Source organism: Nerophis ophidion, linkage group LG17 (genome assembly GCF_033978795.1).
Source record: "Nerophis ophidion isolate RoL-2023_Sa linkage group LG17, RoL_Noph_v1.0, whole genome shotgun sequence".
NCBI lineage: Eukaryota > Metazoa > Chordata > Actinopteri > Syngnathiformes > Syngnathidae > Nerophis > Nerophis ophidion.
The window spans coordinates 11,335,482-11,360,481 of record NC_084627.1 but is presented as its reverse complement, the minus strand read 5'-3'; the positions used below and the strand labels follow the sequence as shown (position 1 = coordinate 11,360,481).

General features: G+C 40.5%; 3 protein-coding genes across 3 annotated transcripts in view; 1 reads left to right on the top strand and 2 right to left on the bottom strand.

The window, feature by feature from the left end:
* The first annotated feature begins 3,413 nt into the window (after positions 1-3,413).
* rnf224 (ring finger protein 224) lies at positions 3,414-4,704 on the top strand. Its single transcript, XM_061876265.1, has 3 exons — positions 3,414-3,963; positions 4,042-4,248; positions 4,320-4,704. The coding sequence occupies exons 2-3, from the start codon at positions 4,051-4,053 to the stop codon at positions 4,641-4,643; spliced, it is 522 nt and encodes a 173-aa protein (XP_061732249.1). The 5' UTR covers positions 3,414-3,963; positions 4,042-4,050; the 3' UTR covers positions 4,644-4,704.
* Positions 4,705-8,118: 3,414 nt separating this feature from the next.
* pisd (phosphatidylserine decarboxylase) lies at positions 8,119-18,952 on the bottom strand. The gene is made up of 9 exons (XM_061876263.1): positions 18,839-18,952; positions 16,505-16,548; positions 16,305-16,429; positions 12,060-12,194; positions 9,269-9,370; positions 9,012-9,135; positions 8,801-8,947; positions 8,588-8,748; positions 8,119-8,531 (listed from the first exon to the last, which is right to left on the bottom strand). The coding sequence occupies exons 1-9, from the start codon at positions 18,880-18,882 to the stop codon at positions 8,295-8,297; spliced, it is 1,119 nt and encodes a 372-aa protein (XP_061732247.1). The 5' UTR covers positions 18,883-18,952; the 3' UTR covers positions 8,119-8,294.
* Positions 18,953-20,610: 1,658 nt separating this feature from the next.
* Positions 20,611-25,000, bottom strand: part of wdr36 (WD repeat domain 36) — a 13,763-nt gene continuing 9,373 nt past the window's right edge. The window contains exons 14-22 of the mRNA XM_061876262.1: positions 24,816-24,981; positions 24,649-24,757; positions 24,497-24,576; positions 24,326-24,433; positions 24,023-24,254; positions 23,848-23,958; positions 21,793-21,874; positions 21,536-21,723; positions 20,611-21,469 (exon numbers count right to left, since the gene is read on the bottom strand). Coding sequence (XP_061732246.1) covers positions 21,320-21,469; positions 21,536-21,723; positions 21,793-21,874; positions 23,848-23,958; positions 24,023-24,254; positions 24,326-24,433; positions 24,497-24,576; positions 24,649-24,757; positions 24,816-24,981 — 1,226 coding nt within the window. The 3' untranslated portion in view covers positions 20,611-21,319. The remainder of the gene's footprint in view (positions 21,470-21,535; positions 21,724-21,792; positions 21,875-23,847; positions 23,959-24,022; positions 24,255-24,325; positions 24,434-24,496; positions 24,577-24,648; positions 24,758-24,815; positions 24,982-25,000) is intronic.

Genomic DNA, 25,000 nt, shown 5'->3' with positions numbered 1-25,000 from the left:
TAATAATAATGAATCAAAATCAATGACATTACGAATTATTGACCTATTCAAGGCTCCAATAATGTCACATTATTGGAGAAAGTTCGATGGATAAAGTTTGGACACCCCTGCTTCAAATCCAAAATGCACAATAAAAAAAATATACATATATTTTTTTTAAATAAACTTTTCAATGAGTCCTGAAAATTGAAGAGAAAATAAAAATAAAAAAAGAAACATTTCAATGAGTCCTGAAAATTAAAAAAAAAAAATATATATATATATATATATATATATATATATATGTATAATAAAATTTTGAATGAGTCCTGAAAATAAAAAAATAAAAAATATTCAATAAATAGACTTTCAATAAATCCTGAAAAAAATAAATTAATAAATGAAATAAAATAAAATAAAGTGCAGTTCCCCTTTATTGTACACTATTGCCCTGTGCAGCTTTCATTTTTTCTGAATGTGGCCCTCGGTGGATAAAGTTTGGACACCCCTGCTTCAAATCCAAAATGCTCAATAAACTTTTCAATGAGTCTTGAAAACATTTTTTTTTTAATGTAAAAAAAATAAAAAATAAAAAATGAGTCCTGAAATTTAAAAACTTTTAAAAAAAATAAACTTTTCAATGAGTCCTGAAAATAAAAATAAAAAACTTTTCAATGAGTCCTGAAAATCCCCAAAAAATAATAATAAACTAAACAGACTTTTCAATAAGTCCTGAAAAATAAATACAAATAAAATAAAATAAAGTGCAGTTTCCCTTTATTGTACACTATTCCCCTGTGCAGCTTTCATTTTTTCTGAATGTGGCCCTCGGTGGAGAAAGTTTGGACACCCCTGCTTCAAATCCAAAATGCACAATAAACTTTTCAATGAGTCTTGAAAACATTTTTTTTTTAATGTAAAAAAAATAAAAAATAAAAAATGAGTCCTGAAATTTAAAAACTTTTAAAAAAAATAAACTTTTCAATGAGTCCTGAAAATAAAAATAAAAAACTTTTCAATGAGTCCTGAAAATCCCCAAAAAATAATAATAAACTAAACAGACTTTTCAATAAGTCCTGAAAAATAAATACAAATAAAATAAAATAAAGTGCAGTTTCCCTTTATTGTACACTATTCCCCTGTGCAGCTTTCATTTTTTCTGAATGTGGCCCTCGGTGGAGAAAGTTTGGACACCCCTGCTTCAAATCCAAAATGCACAATAAACTTTTCAATGAGTCTTGAAAACATTTTTTTTTAAAGGTAAAAAAAAATAAAAAAAAAATTCAAATGAGTCCTGAAATTTAAAAACTTTTTAAAAAAAAATAAACTTTTCAATGAGTCCTGAAAATAAAAATAAAAAAATTTTCAATGAGTCCTGAAAATCCCCAAAAATAAAAATAAACTCAACAGACATTTCAATAAGTCCTGAAAAATAAATAAAAATAAAATAAAATAAAATAAAGGGCAGTTTCCCTTTATTGTACACTATTCCCCTGTGCAGCTTTTATTTTTTCTGAATGTGGCCCTCGGTGGAGAAAGTTTGGACACCCCTGCTTCAAATCCAAAATGCACAATAAACTTTTTAATGAGTCTTGAAAATATATTTTAAAAAAATGTAAAAAAAAATGAAATTTTTAAACTTTTTTTTTAAATTAACTTTTCAATGAGTCCTGAAAATTAAAAAAAATAAAATAAACCAAACAGACTTTTCAATGAGTCCTGGAAAATGTTATAAAATGAAATGAAAAAATGTAAATTAAAAAGTGCAGTTTCCCTTTATTGTACACTATTCCCCTGTGCAGCTTTTATTTTTTCTGAATGTGGCCCTCGGTGGAGAAAGTTTGGACACCCCTGCTTCAAATCCAAAATGCACAATAAACTTTTCATTGAGTCCTGAAAAAAAATAAAAAAATGAAAAAAATATTTTCAATGAGTCCAGAAAATTAAAAAAAATAAACTTTTCAATGAGTCCTAATAAATTTTAAAAATAAAATGAACATACTTTTCAATAAGTCCTGAAAAATAAATAAAAATAAAATAAAATAAAATAAAGTGCAGTTTCCCTTTATTGTACACTATTCCCCTGTGCAGCTTTCATTTTTTCTGAATGTGGCCCTCGGTGGAGAAAGTTTGGACACCCCTGCTTCAAATCCAAAATGCACAATAAACTTTTCAATGAGTCTTGAAAACATTTTTTTTTAAAGGTAAAAAAAAAAAAAAAAAAAATTCAAATGAGTCCTGAAATTTAAAAACTTTTTAAAAAAAAATAAACTTTTCAATGAGTCCTGAAAATAAAAATAAAAAAATTTTCAATGAGTCCTGAAAATCCCCAAAAATAAAAATAAACTCAACAGACATTTCAATAAGTCCTGAAAAATAAATAAAAATAAAATAAAATCAAATAAAGTGCAGTTTCCCTTTATTGTACACTATTCCCCTGTGCAGCTTTTATTTTTTCTGAATGTGGCCCTCGGTGGATAAAGTTTGGACACCCCTGCTTCAAATCCAAAATACACAATAAACTTTTTAATGAGTCTTGAAAATATATTTAAAAAAATGTAAAAAAAATGAAATTTTAAAACTTTTTTTTTTGAATAAACTTTTCAATGAGTCCTGAAAATTTAAAAAAATAAAATAAACCAAACAGACTTTTCAATGAGTCCTGAAAAAATTTTATAAAATGAAATGAAAAAATGTAAATTAAAAAGTGCAGTTTCCCTTTATTGTACACTATTCCCCTGTGCAGCTTTTATTTTTTCTGAATGTGGCCCTCAGTGGAGAAAGTTTGGACACCCCTGCTTCAAATCCAAAATGCACAATAAACTTTTCATTGAGTCCTGAAAAAAAATAAAATATAAAAAAAAATGTTTTCAATGAGTCCAGAAAATTAAAAAAAATAAACTTTTCAATGAGTCCTAATAAATTTTAAAAATAAAATGAACATACTTTTCGAAAAGTCCTGAAAAATAAATAAAAATAAAATAAAGTGCAGCTTCCCTTTATTGTACACTATTCCCCTGTGCAGCTTTTATTTTTTCTGAATGTGGCCCTCGGTGGAGAAAGTTTGGACACCCCTGCTTCAAATCCAAAATGCACAATAAACTTTTCAATGAGTCCTATAATTAAAAAAATAAAATAAAAATAAAAAATTCAATAAACTGAATAAATGAGTTGAACATTTTTAAAAATATATTTTTTTTGTAAAATTAACATTTCAATGAGTCCTGAAAATTACAAATATATGTATATATATTAAAAAAATTAAACTTTTCAATGAGTCCTGATTTTTTTTTTATGTAAAAAAAAAAAAAAAACGTTCCAATTTGTCCTGAAAATTAAAAAATATTTTTTTTCAAAGTAAACTTTTCAATGAGTCCTGAAAAAAATATAAAAAAAATTTAAAAAAAACCTTTTCAATGAGTTCTGGGAAAAAAATAGAAGAAAAAAGTAGAGGCGCACTTTGGAGTTTGTTGTGTTTTGTGCAATAAAGACAAGACAAAGTTCTATTCCTGGAATATTACAATCATTTTGCACAACCAGATGAATTATCCATACACAAAAGTACAAAAGGTGTAAGAATGTAGAAAAAAAAATCTGAGAGGAAAAAGTGACCGTCCAATCAGAAGTCAGCAAGAGTCCTGTTGCCAGGCAACAGCTGTGTAACCTGACGAGCAGTCATTAAGTTACACAACATTGACAAAAAGCCTCTTAAAAAGCATCTTAGCACGTCCAGATGTTGCAATGACATCATCCCAGCGTCTTCTTGCCCTCCTGACTTGCGCGTGCTCGTTAAATAATGGCCGGCGAGCATTTATTGATTATGAATTATTGATCGGGAAAGCCGACCGAGCCCGAGGGAGCACGACGGAACACACATGAGCAGGAAGTAGAAGGACACGGACATGGAATAAAAGAAGCAAAAAACAAACCGGAATGATTCTTTTTAACCGGCATCCTTAAGCCCCGCCCTCAAAGAGTCAGCAGGTAATCTTTTTGTACGCGTGTGACCATTTCTGCACTTGACAGAAGGGGGAAAAAAAAAGTTGTCATTTTTTATTATAGTCTGCAAAAATGTCCCGACTGATAGAAGAGGAGCCGGCGGCCCCCGTTGCCGTGGAGACGGGGACGCCGCTCAAAAGGCAGGAGCCGCCGTGCATCGTGTGCTTTGGCAGCTACGACCTGGCCAAGCGGTTGCCACGGCGACTGCACTGCGGCCACACCTTCTGCCAGGCGTGCCTGAAGAGGCTGGACACCGTCGTCAACGAGCAGGTGACCGTGGCGACCGCCGTCATGTTCAGACAGGAAGTGATGACACCCGTGCCCCTCCCCCCCTCCGCCAGGTGTGGATCCCCTGTCCTCAGTGTCGCCAGAACACGCCGTGTCCTCGAGGGGGCGCGGCCGCTCTGGACCTGGACTTGGCCTGCTTCCTGGCCATCAAAGCGCGGCAGGTGGTCGGCTCCTCCTCCTCCTCCTCCTGGAGCGGCGGCGAGGCGGCGGCCGGCGACGCGGACCAGGCCAAGAAGGTGTGGGCGGAGAAGGAGGCGGGAGCGGACGGCTGGTCGCACGGCGGCCTGGCGGAGCCGCGCTTTCATCGGCACGCCGGCTGCTGCACGCTGCTCTCCCATTGGCTGTGCCGCTGCTCCTGCTGCCAGAGGCGGAGCTAAAAAAAAATAAGGGCGGTGACTAATTCCTTAACAGCCGGCTGACCTTTGACCCCGCCGCCGACTAGAGATATGAAGAAAATAATTTTTCGCGAATTTAATAAAAAAAAAAAATGTATAAATGTTTGACTTATTTATAGAAATCTTTTTCACTTTTGCACACATTTTTGCACATACTTTCGCTTGCAAGCACTTTTACACAATAAGGGCGGTGACTAATTCTTTAACAGCCGGCTGACCTTTGACCCCGACGCCGACTACAGAAATGAAGAAAATAATCTTTCGCGAATTTAATAAAAAAAATTTTTTATAAATGTTTTACTTATTTATAGAAATATTTTTCACTTTTGCACACATTTTTGCACATACTTTCGCTTGCAAGCACTTTTACACAATAAGGGCGGTGACTAATTCTTTAACAGCCGGCTGACCTTTGACCCCGCCGCCGACTAGAGAAATGGAAAATAATCTTTCACGAATTTAATTAAAAAAAAAAAATGTACAAATGTTTTACTTATTTATAGAAATCTTTTCCACTTTTGCACACATTTTTGCACATACTTTCGCTTGCAGGCACTTTTACACAATAAGGGCGGTGACTAATTCTTTAACAGCCGGCTGACCTTTGACCCCGCCGCCGACTAGAAATGAAGAAAATAATCTTTCACGAATTTAATTTTTAAAAAATGTATAAATGTTTTACTTATTTATATAAATCTTTTTCACTTTTGCACACATTTTTGCACATACTTTCGCTTGCAAGCACTTTTACACAATAAGGGCGGTGACTAATTCTTTAACAGCCGGCTGACCTTTGACCCCGCCGCCGACTAGAGAAATGAAGAAAATAATCTTTCACGAATTTAATTTTAAAAAAATGTATAAATGTTTTACTTATTTATAGAAATATTTTTCACTTTTGCACACATTTTTGCACATACTTTCGCTTGCAAGCACTTTTACACACACGCACCTTCGCTTGCACAAACTTTTGCACATGCACTTTCGCACACATACACTTTTGCACGCACGCACTTTCTTATGCATGCACTTTCGCATGCACGCAGTTTTGTACACACACTTTTGCACGTACTTTCGCTTGCACGCACTTTCGCATACACTTTTGCACAGATACACTTTTGCACGCGCACTTGCGTATGTACGCACTTTGCACGCACGCAGTTTTGCACATACTTTTGCTTGCAAGCACTTCTGCACTTTCGTATGTACGCACTTTTGCACGCACACACTTTTGCACGAACTTTCGCAGGCACGCACTTTCGCATACACTTTTGCACGCATACACTTTCGCATGCACACAGTTTTGTACACACACTTTTGCACGTACTTTCGCTTGCACAAACTTTCGAATACACTTTTGCACAGATACACTTTTGCACGCGCACTTGCGTACGTACGCACTCTGCACGCACGCAGATTTGCACATACTTTTGCTTGCAAGCACTTCTGCACTTTTCTATGCACACACTTTTGCACAAACTTTTGCATACACTTTTGCACACATACACTTTTGCATGCACACACTTTCACGCACTGAGTACATACGCACTTTCGTACGTACGCAGTTTTGCACATACTTTCACTTGCAAGCACTTCCGCACACTCTTGTACATACGCACATTTGCACGCACGCACTTTTCCACTTACTTTCGCTTGCAAGCACTTTTTCCACACACGCACTTTTGCATGTAGTTTCGCTCGCACAAACTTTCGTACTTTCACACGCCTGCACTTTCGCATACTTTTGCACACATACACTATTGCACACGTACACTTTCGCACGCGCACTTGCGTACGTACGCAGTTCTGCACATACTTTTGCTTGCAAGCACTTCTGCACTTTTGTATGTACGCACTTTCGCACGCACACACTTTCGCACGCACACACTTTTGCACGCACTTTCGCAGGCTCGCACTTTCGCATACACTTTTTGCACACATACACTTTCGTATGTACGCACTTTCGCACGCACACACTTTCGCACGCACACACTTTTGCACGCACTTTCGCAGGCTCGCACTTTCGCATACACTTTTTGCACACATACACTTTCGTATGTACGCACTTTCGGACGTACGCAGTTTTGCACATACTTTCACTTGCAAGCACTTCCGCACACTCTTGTACATACGCACATTTGCACGCACGCACTTTTCCACTTACTTTCGCTTGCAAGCACTTTTTCCACACACGCACTTTTGCATGTAGTTTCGCTCGCACAAACTTTCATACTTTCACACGCATGCACTTTCGCATACTTTTGCACACATACACTTTTGCACACATACACTTTCGCACGCGCACTTGCGTACGTACGCAGTTTTGCACATACTTTTGCTTGCAAGCACTTCTGCACTTTTGTATGTAGGCACTTTCGCACGCACACACTTTTGCACGCACTTTTGCACGAACTTTCGCAGGCACGCACTTTCGCATACACTTTTGCACACATACACTTTCGTATGTGCGCACTTTTGGACACACGCAGTTTTGCACATACTTTCACTTGCAAGCACTTCCGCACACTCTTGTACATACGCACATTTGCACGCACGCTCTTTTGCACGCACGCACTTTTGCACTTACTATCGCTTGCAAGCACTTTTTCACACACGCACTTTTGCATGTAGTTTCGCTCGCACAAACTTTCGTACTTTCACAAGCATGCACTTTTGCACGCACGCACTTTCTTATGTACGCAATTTCGCATGCACGCAGTTTTGTACAAATACTTTTGCACATACTTTCGCTTGCACAAACTTTCGCGTACACCTTTGCACGCATACACTTTTGCACGTGCACTTGCGTACGTACGCAGTTCTGCACATACTTTTGCTTGCAAGCACTTCTGCACTTTTGTATGTACGCGCTTTCGCACGCACACGCTTTCGCACGCACTTTTGCACACATACACTTTTGCACGGACACACTTTCGGACGCACGCAGTTTTGCACATACTTTCACTTGCAAGCACTTCTGCACACTCTTGTACATACGCACATTTGCACACACGCACTTTTGCACATACTTTCGCTTGCAAGCACTTTTTCACACACGCACTTTTGCATGTAGTTTCGCTTGCACAAACATTCATACTTTCACACCCATGCACTTCAGCATACTTTTGCACACATACACTAATGCACACGCACTTTTGCACACACACGCACTTTCGTATGTACGCACTTTCGCACACGCAGTTTTGCACATACTTTCGTATGCATGCACTTTTGCACATACCTTCGCTTGCACAAACTTTTGCACGCACGCACTTTTGCTCGCATGCACACATTTTAGATACACTTTTGCACACACTTTCGCACGCACACCCACACAGCAAAAATAGTTCATTCTGTAGCGGCACATTAAGCTCCTCCCCCTCATGAGTTCAACAGCCTAGTCAGCCAATCAGAGAGCACGTAGACACTTCTTTGACGAAATGAAATTAGAAATAAATTTTAAAAAATGTTACAATGTATTTATTAATATAAATCTTTGACTTATTTGATAGGATTTCCAGTGGACACGCTCTCTCACTCACTCACTCACTCACTCACTCAGAGTAAAAAGTTCCATCCCGGAGCAACACGATAAGCTCCTCCCCCTCATGAGTTCAACAGTCCCTCAGCCAATCAGAGAGCCCCAAGCCCCTCCCCCACTCGGATCCTCTGGCCAGGCTGCACGCTGAAGGCGAAGGTTTTAGGCGCCTCGAAGAGGAGGACGATGGTGGATCCCAGGTTGAACTCACCCACCAGCTCCCCCCTCTGCAGGGGCAGCCCCTCCCTGGACAGCATTTGGTTGCCCCCGGCGACGTAACTCTGGTCGTGAAAAGATCCCTTTCTGTAGCGAGGGGCGTTGGTCTGCAGCTCCTAGGCGGGAAACATCTTGAAGCGGCTGACATTTGGTGGTCATGTGACCCGCTCACCTGGTCGAAGTGGACGCGGATGGAGCCCACGTTGGTGGCGCCCACCGCCGTCAAGGAGAAGAAGCCGTGTCGCCATTGGCCCGTCAGCGCCACGCGCTCGTTAAAGCAGAAGAGCTCTTTGACCAGGCGAGCCACGCCCGGGTTGACGGACATCAACGAGCCTGGCGAGGACACGGGGTCAGCTGGAAGACGCCAAACACGGCACGGGCTCACCTGGGAAGTGTCGCCGCAGCTCCACCCTCCAGTCCGTGGGCGAGTGGAAGCAGTGGTAGTCGCCCGGCGCCAGGTACACCACCACGTGGTACAGCTCGCTGTCCGCACTGGTCAGGAGGCGGTCCCTGAAGGAGGAGGGCGTGGCATCTGCGGAGACGTCCACGGTCACTTCCACCCATCACCGGTCTGCTCACAGTGGGCGTGGTCTTACCGTTGCCCCGCCCTTCCAGCGGCCCCAGGAAGTTTTCCAGACTGTAAGTCACGCCCTTGACTTGCTCCACCTCCGAGTTGTTGACGCGACCGAAATGTAGGATCCTGCCGTCGGCCGGCGACACCTGAGGGATGACACAGGGGGCGGAGTCAAACCCCGAACCGTGCACTTTGAGGCGAAATGGGCGTGGCAGAGGGAGGAGCTTTCAGTCCTTTAACAACATGACAGAAGGGGAGGAGCTTAAAAAAGGGACGTACCAAACAGGACGAGGAGCAGAGCGGGCGCACGGTGGGTTTGAGACGTCGTCGGAAAAACTCTCCCAGGTTCCTGTACTGATGCAAGTCCTCCACCGCTGCCTCCTAGTGGACAGTACATATATTTACGTACAAAACCCCGTTTCCATATGAGTTGGGAAATTGTGTTCGATGTAAATATAAACAGAATACAATGATTTGTAAATCATTTTCAACCCATATTCAGTTGAATATGCTACAAAGACAAGATATTTGATGTTCAAACTGATAAACTTTATTTTTTTTTTTGCAAATAAGAATTATCTTAGAATCTGATGCCAGCAACACATGACAAAGAAGTTTGGAAAGGTGGCAATAAATACTGATAAAGTTGAGGAATGCTCATCAAAGACTTATTTGGAACATCCCACAGGTGTGCAGGCTAATTGGTAACAGGTGGGTGCCATGATTGGGTATAAAAACAGCTTCCCCAAAAAATGCTCAGTCTTTCACAAGAAAGGATGGGGCGAGGTACACCCCTTTGTCCACAACTGCGTGAGCAAATAGTCAAACAGTTTAAGAACAACGTTTCTCAAAGTGCAATTGCAAGAAATTTAGGGATTTCAACATAAACGGGCCATAATATCATCAAAAGGTTCAGAGAATCTGGAGAAATCACTCCACGTAAGCGGCATGGCCGGAAACCAACATTGAATGACCGTGACCTTCGATCCCACAGACGGCACTGTATCAAAAACCGACGTCAATCTCTAAAGGATATCACCACATGGGCTCAGGAACACTTCAGAAAACCACTGTCACTAAATACAGTTCGTCGCTACATCTGTAAGTGCAAGTTAAAGCTCTACTATGCAAAGCGAAAGCCATTTATCAACAACATCCAGAAACGCCGCCGGCTTCTCTGGGCCCGAGATCATCTAAGATGGACTGATGCAAAGTGGAAAAGAGTTCTGTGGTCTGACGAGTCCACGTTTCAAATTGTTTTTGGAAATATTCGACATCGGACCAAAGGGGAAGCGAACCATCCAGACTGTTATCGACACAAAGTGGAAAAGCCAGCATCTGTGATGGTATGGGGGTGCTTTAGTGCCCAAGGCATGGGTAACTTACACATCTGTGAAGGCACCATTAATGCTGAAAGGTACATACAGGTTTTGGAACTGGCTTCCTGTGCACTTAAGATGTGACTTTAAGGTTTTACTAATTACGTATAAAATACTACACGGTCTAGCTCCATCCTATCTTGCCGATTGTATTGTACCATATGTCCCGGCAAGAAATCTGCGTTCAAAAGACTCCGGCTTATTAGTGATTCCTAGAGCCCAAAAAAAGTCTGCGGGCTATAGAGCGTTTTCCGTTCGGGCTCCAGTACTCTGGAATGCCCTCCCGGTAACAGTTCGAGATGCTACCTCAGTAGAAGCATTTAAGTCTCACCTTAAAACTCATCTGTATACTCTAGCCTTTAAATAGACCTTCTTTTTAGACCAGTTGATCTGCCGCTTCTTTTCTTTCTCCTATGTCCCCCCCTCCCTTGTGGAGGGGGTCCGGTCCGATGACCATGGATGAAGTACTGACTGTCCAGAGTCGAGACCCAGGATGGACCGCTCGTCGGGACCCAGGATGGACCGCTCGCCTGTATCGGTTGGGGACATCTCTACGCTGCTGATCCGCCTCCGCTTGAGATGGTCTCCTGTGGACGGGCCTCTCGCTGCTGTCTTGGATCCGCTTTGAACTGAACTCTCGCGGCTGTGTTGGAGCCACTATGGATTGAACTTTCACAGTATCATGTTAGACCCGCTCGACATCCATTGCTTTCGGTCCCCTAGAGGGGGGGGGTTGCCCACATCTGAGGTCCTCTCCAAGGTTTCTCATAGTCAGCATTGTCACTGGCGTCCCACTGGATGTGAATTCTCCCTGCCCACTGGGTGTGAGTTTTCCTTGCCCTTTTGTGGGTTCTTCCGAGGATGTCGTTGTCGTAATGATTTGTGCAGTCCTTTGAGACATTTGTGATTTGGGGCTATATGAATAAACATTGATTGATTGATTGATATGCTGCTATCTAAGCGCTGTCTTTTTCATGGGCGCCCCTGCTTATTTCAGCAAGACAATACCGAGCCACATTCAGCACGTGTTACAACAGCGTGGCTTTGTAAAAAAAAAAAAAAAGGGTGCGTGTACTTTCCTGGCCCGCCTGCAGAACAGACCTGTCTCCCATGGAAAATGTGTGGTGCATTATGAAGCGTAAAATACGACAACAGAGATTCCGGACTGTTCAACGACTGAAGCTCTACATAAAACTTCAACAATTATTTTCCTCAGTTCCCAAACGTTTATTGAGTGTTGTTAAAAGAAAAGGTGATGTAACACAGTGGTGAACATGCCCTTTCCCAACTACTTTGGCACGTGTTGCAGCCATGATATTCTACGTTAATTATTATTTGCAACAAAAAAAAAAGTTTATCAGTTTGAACATCAAATATGTGGTTTTTGTTGCATATTCAACTGAATATGGGTTGAAAAGGATTTGCAAATCATTGTATTCTGTTTATATTTACATCTAACACAATTCCCCAACTCATATGGAAACAGGGTTTGTATATATAAATATGGATATTATATCAGTATTGATATGATTGACGGATGAAGTAGAAGGTAGTAAAAAGTTCATTCTAAAGGCGATAGTTGAGGCAGTGAGAAGAAGGAAACAGGAAGTGAGGATGGACAAGATTGATTGAGATAATTTCACAATAAAAGCAGCCAATATGTTCATCAACAGTGGTGTGTGAGTGTTTACCTGCATGTTCACCCCAAACGTCCAGATGTAGAGCGAGTAGACGGGTTTGCGCAGCCACGTCGGAAGCTCCACCCCATTCACTCGACCCCACGCCCGAGACAAGAGACGGGTGGGGAAGGAGCGGTAGAGCGCCACCTATGGGGGATGAGGCAAAACTGCAGCATCACAAAGGCGGACGTTGGCGACGGGGAGCGGTCAGGGAGGGACTTGTGGTTATCGTCCAATCGGAGTGGAGCTCGCTCACCCTCTTGGCCAGCGGCTGGAGCGCCCTGGCAGACAGGAAGTAGCAGACCAACGCGATTGGCCAGCGGCGCCAGGGGGCGGAGCCGCACAGTCCCGCTCTGAGCACGCTCAGACGCTGGAGAGCCGAGAGTGGCAGCTGCAGTCTGATCGAAGCATTTGATGAGGAGGAGGAGGGGGGCGTGGCCTGTCTAACAGCTAGCAGGTACACCACTTTTTTCTTTCTTTCATTTTTCTTTTTTGTCACACACATACGAGATGTGGTGAAATTATTCTCTGCATTTGACCCCTCGCCCTTGGAGGTGTACGGTCACAAAGTTGGACATCAAAGTTAGCATGCAAACATTAAACTGTTAGCATGTGTCAAGTAATTATATAACTCTGCGATGTATACCTTAAACATTTGCTTTAAAAAGCCAACCAGCTAATGTTAGCATGCTCATGTTAACATGCTACCATGAGAAAAGTTACTTAATCTAAAGCAGGGGTCACCAACGCGGTGCCCGTAAGAACCAGATGAGTCGCCCGCTGGCCTGTTCTAAAAATAGCTCAAATAGCAGCACTTATCAGTGAGCTGCCTCTATTTTTTAAATTGTATTTATTTACTAGCAAGCTGGTCTCGCTTTGCTCGACATTTTTAATTCTAAGGGAGACAAAACTCAAATAGAATTTGAAAATCCAAGAAAATATTTTAAAGACTTGGTCTTCACTTGTTTAAAAAAATTCATTTATTTTTTTACTTTGCTTCTTATAACTTTCAGAAAGACAATTTTAGAGAAAAAAAATACAACATTAAAAATGATTTTAGGATTTTTAAACACATATACCTTTTTACCTTTTAAATTCCTTCCTCTTCTTTCCTGACAATTTAAATCAATGTTCAAGTACATTTTTTTTTTAATTGTAGAGAATAACAAATACATTTTAATTTAATTCTTCATTTTAGCTTCTGTTTTTTAGACAAAGAATATTTGTAAAATATTTCTTCAAACTTATGATAAAAAGTCCTAAAAAAAATTCTTGCAAATATAGAAAATCGGTAGAAGCAAATTTAAATCTTATTTCAAAGTATTTTGAATTTCTTTCAAAATATTTCTTCTGGAAAATCTAGAAGAAATAATGATTTGTCTTTGTTACAAAAATATAGCTTGGTCCAATTTGTTATATATGCTAACAAAATGCAGATTGGATTTTAACCTATTTAAAACATGTCAGCAAAATTCCAAAATTAATCTTAATCAGGAAAAATTACTAATGATGTTCCATAAATAATTTTTAAATTTTTTTCAAAAAGATTCGAATTAGCTAATTTTTCTCTTCATTTTTTTCGGTTGAATTTTGAATTTTAAAGAGTCGAAATTGAAGATAAACTATGTTTCAAAATTTAATTTTTTTTCCGGTTTTCCCCTCTTTTAAACCATTCAATTAAGTATTTTTTTCATCATTTATTCTCTAAAAGAAAACCTTCCATAAAAGGAAAAAAATGTACGACGGAATGACAGACAGAAATACCCATTTTTTATATATATAAATGTATTTCTTAAAGGTAAATTGAGCAAATTGGCTATTTCTGGCAATTTATTTAAGTGTGTATCAAACTGGTAGCCCTTCGCATTAATCAGTACCCAAGAAGTAGCTCTTGGTTTCAAAAAGGTTGCTGACCCCTGATCTAATCGAGTAATGCTAACAGTTAGAATGCTAACAGTTAGCATGTGTCAGGTACCAAGTTCCACCACTTGGAGGTGTACGTTTGCGAAATTGGCTGTCAAGGTTAGCATGCTAACATTAGTGGGTAAACTGTTAGCATGTGTCAAGTAATTGTATTACTTTGGGGTGTATACCTTTAACATTTGTTTTAAAAAGCCAGCATGCTAATGTTAGCATGCTAACGTTAACATGCTACCATGACAAAAGTTACTCAATCCAATCTAATCATGCTAACAGTAGAGTGCTAACAATTAGCATGTGTCAGGTACCACTTTACACCACTTAGTGTACGTTCAGCAGAAATGACCGTTATCTACAATTTCTAGGGTAATATGTTATAAAGTAGCAAAAATGCTAATAAAAACAACATCAACTTGCTACTGTGCTAACAGAAGAGGGCGATACTGGCGATATTTGTCATCAGCCCAGGCCTATGGAGTGATACTGTGTCCATTCATGGCTCTGTGGCCGTGTCATTTTAACGAAAAAATCTTGCAAACGATGAATGTGAAGCAAATTACGTAATTTCCTGTTTACCATTTGGCTCATTGACTAGAGTTAAGTGTTACCTTTTCCTTTCCGCACAATAAAAAAAATATATATATATATATTTTCAAGGGGTGTAACGGTACACAAAAATTTCAGTTCGGTACATACCTCGGTTTAGAGGTCACGGTTCGGTTCATTTTCGGTACAGTAAGAAAACAATAAAATATACATTTTTTGGTTATTTATTTACCAAATTTGCAAAATCGTCCAACAAAAAATATTCTTCTTAGTGGAATATTTGATGTGAAGTAATGGGAACCTTGGATAGGTCAATAATTCATAATAATATTGATTTTGATTCAATATTATGTTTTGAGCAATGACAGTTTGATAGAAAAAAAACTGCTTTGTTTTATTAGTCAACATTGCAAATTTTTCTAAATGACATTTAGCCTTTAAGCTTTCTTATTTCATTTTTGTTATGTTTTTATTTATTTTAATATTTTTAGAATGTGCCGTGGGCCTTTAAAACATTAGCTGTGGGCCGCAAATGACTTCCGGGGCACCCTTTTAAAAATTAAAAATAAAATCTGATACATCTATGGATATAAAGCAGAGCCTGGCGACGGATGTGCGTTTATCATAACTCTCTCTGTCTCGGCCACTCCCTCACGAATGCTGCTGCGTGCACAATTTCATTTGTTTTTAAACCCGAACGTACATTGAAAATACACGCAAACCTAACTTAAAATGCCGGACATTTCAGTCATTTAAGAAACTCCACCCGGACAGCCCCACGAAAGAGGACATATCCGGTGAAAAGAGGAGGTGTGGTCAGTCTATCGTAGCCCGGTCGCTGCTAGCATGCCGGTGTGCATTGTTTACACAACATGCGGTACGCTACTTAATATGTTCGTGTGGAAACCCGTTCGGTACACCTCCGAACCGAACCGAAACGATTCAATACGAATACACGTACCGTTACACTCCTAATATTTTCTATCCATCCATCCGTTTTCTACAGCTTATTCACTTTGGGGTCGCGGAGGGGCGCTGGCGTTTATCTCAGCTACAATCTATTAATCCTATTTGCAGGTCGAATAGATAGATAGATAGATAGTACTTTATTGATTCCTTCAGGAGAGTTCATTCAGGAAAAAAAAAAAAAGGAATGTAACAACTTGTATGATTCGAAGAATGGCAGATGACTATTACGAACACCAACGCAGTATCAGTGCACTGTCAATACAGGTAGTGAGTGGGCCATACACTCACTTAAGCGTCATTGCAAAAGGAACATTACACAATTAGTCCCTCGCCATTCACACTTAAATCATCGCCCTGCCGTTCTAAAGCCACTGAGCTGGCGTGTGTGTGTGTGTGTGTGTGTGTGTGTGTGTGTGTGTGTGTGTGTGCTAAGTGGGTAGCAGGTTAGTAGAGGATCAAGTGGAATTAGACGCTAAGATGTTGTAGAACCGCTGACACGTACACGGCTTGTGTGCATTTATTTGTTATCGTTTTTGTCATTTATTAGGATTTAGCTCCGTCCCTCACCTCAATCTTGCAGCTGCTCGCCTCACCCTTCCTCCTCCTCCTCCCCCGTCCCCCCGCCGCCTCACCCGCCGCAGCAGGTCACGCCGGCGACATTTTCCGTGGCGGGGGCCACAGGACGTCCTGCTGACCATTGTCCGAAACTCCCCCACAAGACCGGGGCGACACTTTCAACCGACGAAACCCAACACGACCCACCCGCTTTCAGCCTCCCCCCCAGACTCCGCCTCCTGGTGAGAGGGGCGTGACCAACATTACCTCTGTGGGTGTGGCCAGGGCGCCATCCTCCTGGTTTTTCCTCTTGTAATGCTGGTAACCAAGGTAACCGCCGCCTGTGGCCACCAGGACGGGGAGGGGCCGGGGGCGGACCAGGAAGCCACGACCTGGCGGCGGAGAGAGCTGATTGGCTACCGAGTGCGGGTGAAATTGCTCATCAAATCAAGATGAGAAAAACTTACTGGTGTTAAGGAAACGTCGCTGGCAGAAAGTCACGGGGCCAAATCTGAAACAAACTTTAGCGTGAGATAAAAAAAATGCACCACCTTTTTCATCAGATCATGTCTAACAGTAAACAAAACAATATTGATACATTTTCTCAAAATAAAAGACACAATTTTGAAAAACAGTACAGGCCAAAAGTTTTGACACACTTCCTCATTCAATGTGTTTTCTATATTTTCATGACTATTAACTGTCAGAAAAATTTATTCGAAGTTATCATAAAACTTTGTGTTGCCATGAGTTGAGGACAAAAGCTGTCTTTCATCCTACCGATCAAAGGGCTGGTAAAACTCCACTGTGTAGGATGGGAAGCGCCATGAAGGCGTCAGTTTCTTTCTTCTATTGTGATCCACAAGACGATTTTGTCTTGACCCGAGATCTACAAAATGGAGAGGAAGCAGGGCCTGACTCCCTTCCAGGCACCTTTTCTTTGAACTGTTTTGTGACCAAAGGCAGCGGGCGTTGACGACCCCCTTCCTTTGGAAACAGCTGTTGCAATGTACAGGCCAAAAGTTTTGACACACTTCCTCATTTAATGTGTTTTCTATATTTTCATGACTATTTACTGTCAGAATAATTGAATCGAAGTTATCACAAAACTTTGTGTTGCCATGAGTTGAGGACAAAAGCTGTCTTTCATCCTACCGATCAAAGGGCTGGTAAAACTCCACTGTTTAGGGTGGGAAGTGACATGAAGGCGTCAATTTCTTTCTTGTATTGTGATCCACAGGATGATTTTGTCTTGACCCGAGATCTACAAAGCGGAGAGAAAGCAGGGCCTGACTCCCTTCCAGGCACCTTTTCTTTGAACTGTTTTGTGACCAAAGGCAGCGGCTGTTGACGACCCCCTTCCTTTGGAAACAGCTGTTGTAATGTACAGGCCAAAAGTTTTGACACACTTCCTCATTTAATGTGTTTTCTATATTTTCATGACTATTTACTGTCAGAAAAATTAAATCGAAGTTATCACAAAACTTTGTGTTGCCATGAGTTGAGGACAAAAGCTGTCTTTCATCCTACCGATCAAAGGGCTGATAAAACTCCACTGTGTAGGGTGGGAAGCGACATGAAGGTGTCAGTTTCTTTCTTCTATTGTGATCCGCAGGACGATTTTGTCTTGACCCGCGATCTACAAAGCGGAGAGGAAGCAGGGCCTGACTCCCTTCCAGGCACCTTTTCTTTGAACTGTTTTGTGACCAAAGGCAGCGGCTGTTGACGACCCCCTTCCTTTGGAAACAGCTGTTGCAATGTAATCAGGGAACGTCCAAATAAAAGAGGAGGCGTACAATCTTTGGGGAGTATACACACACACATATATATATATATATATATATATATATATATATATATATATATATATATATATATGTGTGTGTGTGTGTGTGTGACTGAGTGTGCAGCCCAATAGGTCTCTATTCATGAGCAAAATTGAACTCTGTCTCTGCCTGATTCCTTGCTTCCTGTCTCGTTTAATATATAAATGGGTTGTACTTGTATAGCGCTTTTCTACCTTCAAGGTACTCAAAGCGCTTTGACACTACTTCCACATTTACCCATTCACACACACATTCACACACTGATGGAGGGAGCTGCCATGCAAGGCGCCAACCAGCACCCATCAGGAGCAAGGGTGAAGTGTCTTGCTCAGGACACAACGGACGTGACGAGGTTGGTACTAGGTGGGGATTGAACCAGGGACCCTCAAGTTGCGCACGGCCACTCTCCCACCGTGCCACGCCGTCCCTTATAGGTCGGTGTTTAAACCTGACATCGTCTTGGTCCTTCGAGCCGGATTTGAACCAGCGACCTAAGGATGTAATTCGGTGTTTGAACCTGACAGCTGGTCTACAGCAGAGTGTGCTAATAAAACACGTGTCATATGGTTGCTCTCATATCCAGCCATCCATTTTCTACCGCTTGTCCCTCTTGGGGTCGCTGGAGCCTATCTCAACTGCATTTGGGCGGAAGGCGTTGTACACCCTGGATAAGTCGCCACTTCTAAAAATTCTAGTGACATGTTTGGGTGTAAAACACTGATATAATCCCATCCAACAATTTCACTACAGTTTGTCCCTCTCGGGGAACTGTGGGGAAAAAATGTATCTAGCCAGAGTGGAATAATTACACGTAAGTCTAGAACATTCCTCGTCAATCACTAACGCCGCTTCTTCTATTACGTCGGATGAGCTCACAAAACGCGGCACAAAACGTCAACAGTCGGTAAAGACGCCGACTTTCAAGTCATTACGCACAGTTTAAAGTCAACATTGTGATTTAAATCTTCTAAATACCTGACGCCGCTTCTTCGGCACACCGTCAGCAGGGGAGCCGCCATCTTGTGTACGGAAGTGACGTAGGATGACGTAATGCAGGGGTGTCCAAACTTTTTCCACTGAGGGACGCACGCTGAAAAATCAAAGCAAGCGGGGGCCGTTTTCATATTTTTATTTATTTTAAAAACCAATACAATATATGTGTAAAAAATATACATTTTGGCCTCCACTCAGTCCTCATAGGATTTTGGTCAAAACATACAAAAAAGGTGTCATTATTCAGTGTTATCATTTGTAATATTTTTTCAAGTTTTAAATCTCTAGTTCAGGGGTAGGGAACCTATGGCTCTAGAGCCAGATGTGGCTCTTTTGATGACTGCATCTGGCTCTCGAATAAATCTGAGCTGCCATTGCTTAACATGATAAGTAATGAATAATTCCACATGTAATCAGTGTTAAAAATAATGTTCATAATATAAAACATTCTCATGCTTTTTTTTGTCCAACAAGTTGCGTTAATGGTAAGAAGTTATTTATTTATTATTGGTTAGTGTGGGGCTTGCCCTCCTGGGGGATCTTCAGACCACCAAGCACCGACATGATAGCCTATTTCAGGGTTACAATATTGTTTTATTTTTCAATAAGTCCCTCACTTGCTTTCCAGCAATTGTATTTTTCTCTTTCGTTTTCGCTCGCGCTCTGGCTCCAGCCCCAACCCCGTCTCTCCTTCTGGCTGCTGCTTATAACAGAGTGACAGGTGATTAAATAACAAGGCCCAGGTGGGCCGTCTACGCACCTGTCGCTGATTCAGAGGCCGGTCCTGGCACACCCCAGTTCACTGCAGGCCCACAGGCCACGCCCCCTCCACAGTTAGCTTCGGAATAACAATGTTATTACAAAGAATAAGAGACCTATTATACTCTAGAAATGTTGGTCTTACTTAAAAATGCACACGTTTAGTTGTGTTCAGTGTTAAAAAATATATTATATGGCTTTTACGGAAATACATTTTAAAATATTTGGCTTTTTGGCTCTCTCAGCCAAAAAGGTTCCCGAACCCCTGATCTAACACAATTTCCCAACTCAAATGGAAACGGGGTTTGTATATATCTTTAAAAAATCATTACCGTTTATCAAAGAATGCAACTCTCAATGTTTTTGTTTGCTTTGGGGAGAATGTTCATTTAAAATCCTATTTTTTTCCCCACATTAGTGATGCACACACACAACAATCCCATTAGTTTGCAGCAGAGTATTTATTGGACAACATAAAACACATAAAAGTCTTACCGGAAGCTGCTTTGTTGACTTGATAAAATGTTGAATTCAGAAAGATATGAAACATATTTTATTTGCACGGTGGCAGAGGGGTTAGTGCGTCTGCCTCACAATACGAAGGTCTTGCAGTCCTGGGTTCAAATCCAGGCTCGGGATCTTTCTGTGTGGAGTTTGCATGTTCTCTCCGTGAATGCGTGGGTTCCCTCCGGGTACTCCGGCTTCCTCCCACCTCCAAAGACATGCACCTGGGGATAGGTTGATTGGCAACACTAAATTGGCCCTAGTGTGTGAATGTGAGTGTGACTGTTGTCCGTTTATCTGTGTTGGCCCTGTGATGAGGTGGCGACTTGTCCAGGGTGTACCCCGCCTTCCGCCCGATTGTAGCTGAGATAGGCGCCAGCGCCCCCCGCGACCCCAAAAGGGAATAAGCGGTAGAAAATGGATGGATGGATGGATCATCAAAATCTAGAGGACATATTTTAATTGTTCCAGATGCCAAGACGACAATGGCGATTTCGGTCATTTTCAATCTATGGTACGGGTACCAAAAGTGGTATGGCAAAGTTAAAGTACCAATGATTGTCACACACACACACTACGTGTGGCGAAATGTGTCCTCTGCATTCGACCCATCCCCTTGTTCACCCGCTGGGAGGTGAGGGGAGCAGTGAGCAGCAGCGGTGGCAGCGCCCGGGAATCATTTTTGGTGATTTAACCCCCAATTCCAACCCCTTGATGCTGAGGTAATGGGTCCCATTTTTATAGTCCTTGGTATGACTCGGCCGGGATTTGAACTCACGACCAACCCATCTCAGGGCGGACCCTCCAACCACTAGGCCACTGAGTCGGTGACTCACTTGATTAAAGCAGAATTCTATTATTCTATATTCAAACACAGTGTTACTGTTCGAACTGGTGTGGCCAAAAATATTCAATATGGATGTTAAATAAAAACCTCTGCCTAGTTTTTGATGAATACTTAGGGCTGATACGCCCGTGTGTCTTAATGTTTGTCATTATGGTGATGATTGGAGAGCCAAGTTTTTTCAGACAAGTTTGAGAAGCACTGATTTACTGAATAAACAGACAGACTGACTAGGTGGGAAGTTGTTGTCACGGCAACGGTCACATGAAATGGTTTCTCATTGGCTGCTGACAATAAGACTGTCCTATTAGTCCAGGAGAGAAAAGGGCGTCCCACGGGGACGGAGGAAGACGAGCTCACAGCAGTGCGCTCTTGGCGTACGCCACCAGACAAAGCGATTGGTTAAACGACGCCTGGAGCTCCGCCCACCCTGCCTCAAGACGCGAGGAGAGGCGGAGCAAGGCTTCCACGGCAGACGGGTCCTGAGACAGCGAGCGCAGGTGACGCTGCGAACAAAACATCATGTTGGATTTTCACAATAAAACTTTTGTCTCGGGTGCTGACCGTCTCACCTGGAGGAACAGACACAGGTACCCGTGAGCCAGGTCGAAGTCCCGCCCACTGGCCAACATGCTCTCGACCATGTAGATGAAAGCCACCAGGAGGCTGTTGTCTCCGCCTCCTTCAGGTGACAGACAGGTGAGCTCCACCGACAGCGCAGACGGTCCCAAAGCCTTCAAGATCTGGACGGGGGCGTCGTCTGCGCAGGAAGGTCAACAGCGTTAAAAAAGATCAAAGGCAACAGGAGGCTTTTCTGCTAGTCACTCACATGACCCCGTGGGAAGACACGCCTCCAGAGCACTGCTGAACTTTGACCTCAGGGACAGTGCACTGCCGCGCAACACCTTGGACTAACACACAAAATAAATACAAATACAATAAGGACATTCAAAAACAACAAAACAATTAAACAAATATACAATATTGATACAAAAAAAAAATACAGTAACAAAAATGAATGAACAAAAGTACAGTTATAAAAATATACAATAATGATATCAATACAGATACAGTAACGAAAATTAATAAAAATACAATAAAAAAATAATGATACTAATAAAAACACAGTAAAAAATGAATGAAAATAAAAGTACAATAATGATACTAAATAAAATACAGTAACAAAAAAGCATTAAAATACAATAATAAAATATAAAATAATGATACTAACAAACACCAAGTAAAAAAATGAATGAAAATAAAATAAAATGTAAAATAATAATACTAAATAAAATACAGTAACAAATATGCAAAAATATACAATAATAAAATAAATATACAATAATGGTACTAATAAAAATACAGGAAGAAAAATGACTAAAAATACAATAAAATAAATATACAATAATGATTCTAATACAACTAAACAAACACACATTTATACAAATACAATAAAATATACTATATTGATAAAAATACAGTAACAATAATGAATAAAAATACAATCAAAAATAAATATACAATAATCCATCCATTTTCTACCGCTTGTCCCTTTTGGGGTGGCGGGGGTGCTGGAGCCTATCTCAGCTGCGTTCGGGCAGAATTCCAATAATGATACTAAAAATAAAGTAACAAAAATGAATAAAAATACAATAATTACATAAATATGCAATAATGATACTAAGAAAAATACAGTACCAAAAATGAATGAAAATATAATAAAATAAATATACAATAATGAAACTATTAAAAATACAAACAAAAATGAATTAAAATACAATAAAATAAACATATAATAATGATACTAAATAAAATATAGTAAAAAACGAATAAAAACACAACAAAATAAATATACAATAAAGATACTAATAAAAATACAGTAACAAAAATGTATAAAAATACAATAAAATAAATATACAATAATGATACTAATAAAAATACAGTAACAAAAATTTATGAAAATACAATAAAATAAAGATACAATAATGATACTAAATAAAATACATTAACAAAATTGAATAAAAATACCATGAATTAAATATACAATAATGATACCAATAAAAATACAGTAAGAAAAATGAATACAAATACAATAAAATAATATACAATAATGATACTAATGAAAATACAGTAACAAAAATGTATAAAAATACAATAAAATAAATATACAATAATGATAGGAATAATACACAAACACAAATAAATAAGAATGAATAAAAATACAATAAAATAAATATACAATAATGATACAAATAAAATACAGTAACAAAAATGAATAAAAATACAATAGGTAAATAAATATACAATAACAATACTAAAAAATATAGTTACAAAAATGAATAGAAATATAATAATAAAATATACAATAATGATACCAATAAAATAAAGTAACAAAAATGAATAAAAATACAATAAAATATATATACAATATATTAATAAAAACACAAACAAATATGAATAACAATACAATAAAATAAATATACAATAATGATACTAAAAAATACAGTAATGAAAATGAATACAAATACAATAAAATAAATATACAATAATGATACTAATAAAATACAGTAACAAAAATGAATAAAAATACAATAAAATAAATATACAATAATACTAATAAAAATACACAAACAAAAATGAATAAAAATAATATAAAATAATGATACTAAGTGAAATACAGTAACAAATATGAATAAAAATACAATAATAATAAATATACAATAAATATACAGCAACAATAATTTATACAAATCCAATAATAAAATAAACATACAATAATGATACTAATGAAAATACAGTAACAAAAATTAATACAAATACAATAATAAAATAAATATACAATAATGATACTAATAAAAAAATAATATAGAAAGAGTGGACTAACCTGCACTTCCTGTATGGGCATGGCAAAGCGTGGCGTGAGGCCTGGCACGGTGGGCAGGAAGAACGGCGCTGACTTTCCCACCACCGGCGCCGCGACTGCTTTGTTCCTCCTCTGAAAGGCAGGCAGGGACAAGTCACGTGACCTCAACTGTCCGTCACGGGACGTTGGCGCTCACCTTAATAGTGTCCAGGTGAAGAAGACTTTTCCAGCGCGACTCGGGCAACTGCGACAGAGTCACAAGCTCCGCCCCCAGCTGTTCACATGACTGGTATGCATCGTCGACCTCCTCTGATGTCACTTCCTGCTCAACCTCGAGCACCGCCGCTCCTGGCAGCGTCTCCTCGGTGGGTTGGTAGTGGGCCGGGAGGGGGCGGAGCCCCACGGGCCCACAAAGGCTGTTATTGGTCCTGAGGAGGAGAGCTACTCTGTGATTGGCTGCTGTCATTTAACCAAGGAGAAAAAAAGTAGTGGTTCTGACCACAAGTAAACCCCCAGACTGTCCACGTGGGTCGTCGCCAGGAAGTCTCCAGTCGGCGACATAGACACGCCTACCGGCGCCATGGAAACCAGGAAGCAGTCCACAAGGCTGGCGGGAAAACAAATAAGAGCTGGGTTATGCTTTGATGGAAATGGAATGTTCCACCCTCACCTTCCAGAGGGGAGGTCCCATGTCCGAATGGTACAGTCCATCCCAGCGGTGACCAACCAGCGCCCGTCTGGACTAAAAGTCTGAACAAAACAAAACAAAAAAACATCAGGCCAACGTGCTTCATTCAGCGCGTTCATCCGTCTTCAGCTCACCATGTCAGTGGTGTTGCCGTGGTGACCAGCAAACTTTCGGACCACTCGCTTGGTTTCTATGTCAACAATCAGCACGGTGAAGTCATCCAGAGCCACCGCGAGCATCCCGCTGGCAGGGACACAAACATTAGCTTCAAGCTAACGATCGTGCTAATGCTGTTAACTACCTGTCTCTGTGTAGCTTCATGCTAGCGGGCGCCGCGTTGAACGCGATCTCTCCTTCCTGTTTGTGGCTCTTGAAGCGCCAGAATTTGAGCAGCGAGTCAGACGCGGCGGTGATGGTCAGCTCGTTGAGGTTGTCCGTGGCGACGCCTCGCACCACGCCGCTGTGAGCTTTTAGAGGGGGAGGAGT

What these genes read in the sequence shown, in the direction of transcription:
- pisd (XM_061876263.1), bottom strand. Translation starts at nt 18,882, where the DNA reads ATGGCGGCTCCCCTGCTGACGGTGTGCCGAAGAAGCGGCGTCAG. An exon ending in GCTGCGGCGACACTTCCCAG is followed by an intron (nt 8,749 to 8,800) that starts GTGAGCCCGTGC and finishes TGTCCTCGCCAG; the next exon opens with GCTCGTTGATGTCCGTCAAC. An exon ending in TCCGCGTCCACTTCGACCAG is followed by an intron (nt 8,532 to 8,587) that starts GTGAGCGGGTCA and finishes TTTCCCGCCTAG; the next exon opens with GAGCTGCAGACCAACGCCCC.
- rnf224 (XM_061876265.1), top strand. Translation starts at nt 4,051, where the DNA reads ATGTCCCGACTGATAGAAGAGGAGCCGGCGGCCCCCGTTGCCGTGGAG. An exon ending in ACACCGTCGTCAACGAGCAG is followed by an intron (nt 4,249 to 4,319) that starts GTGACCGTGGCG and finishes CCCCTCCGCCAG; the next exon opens with GTGTGGATCCCCTGTCCTCA.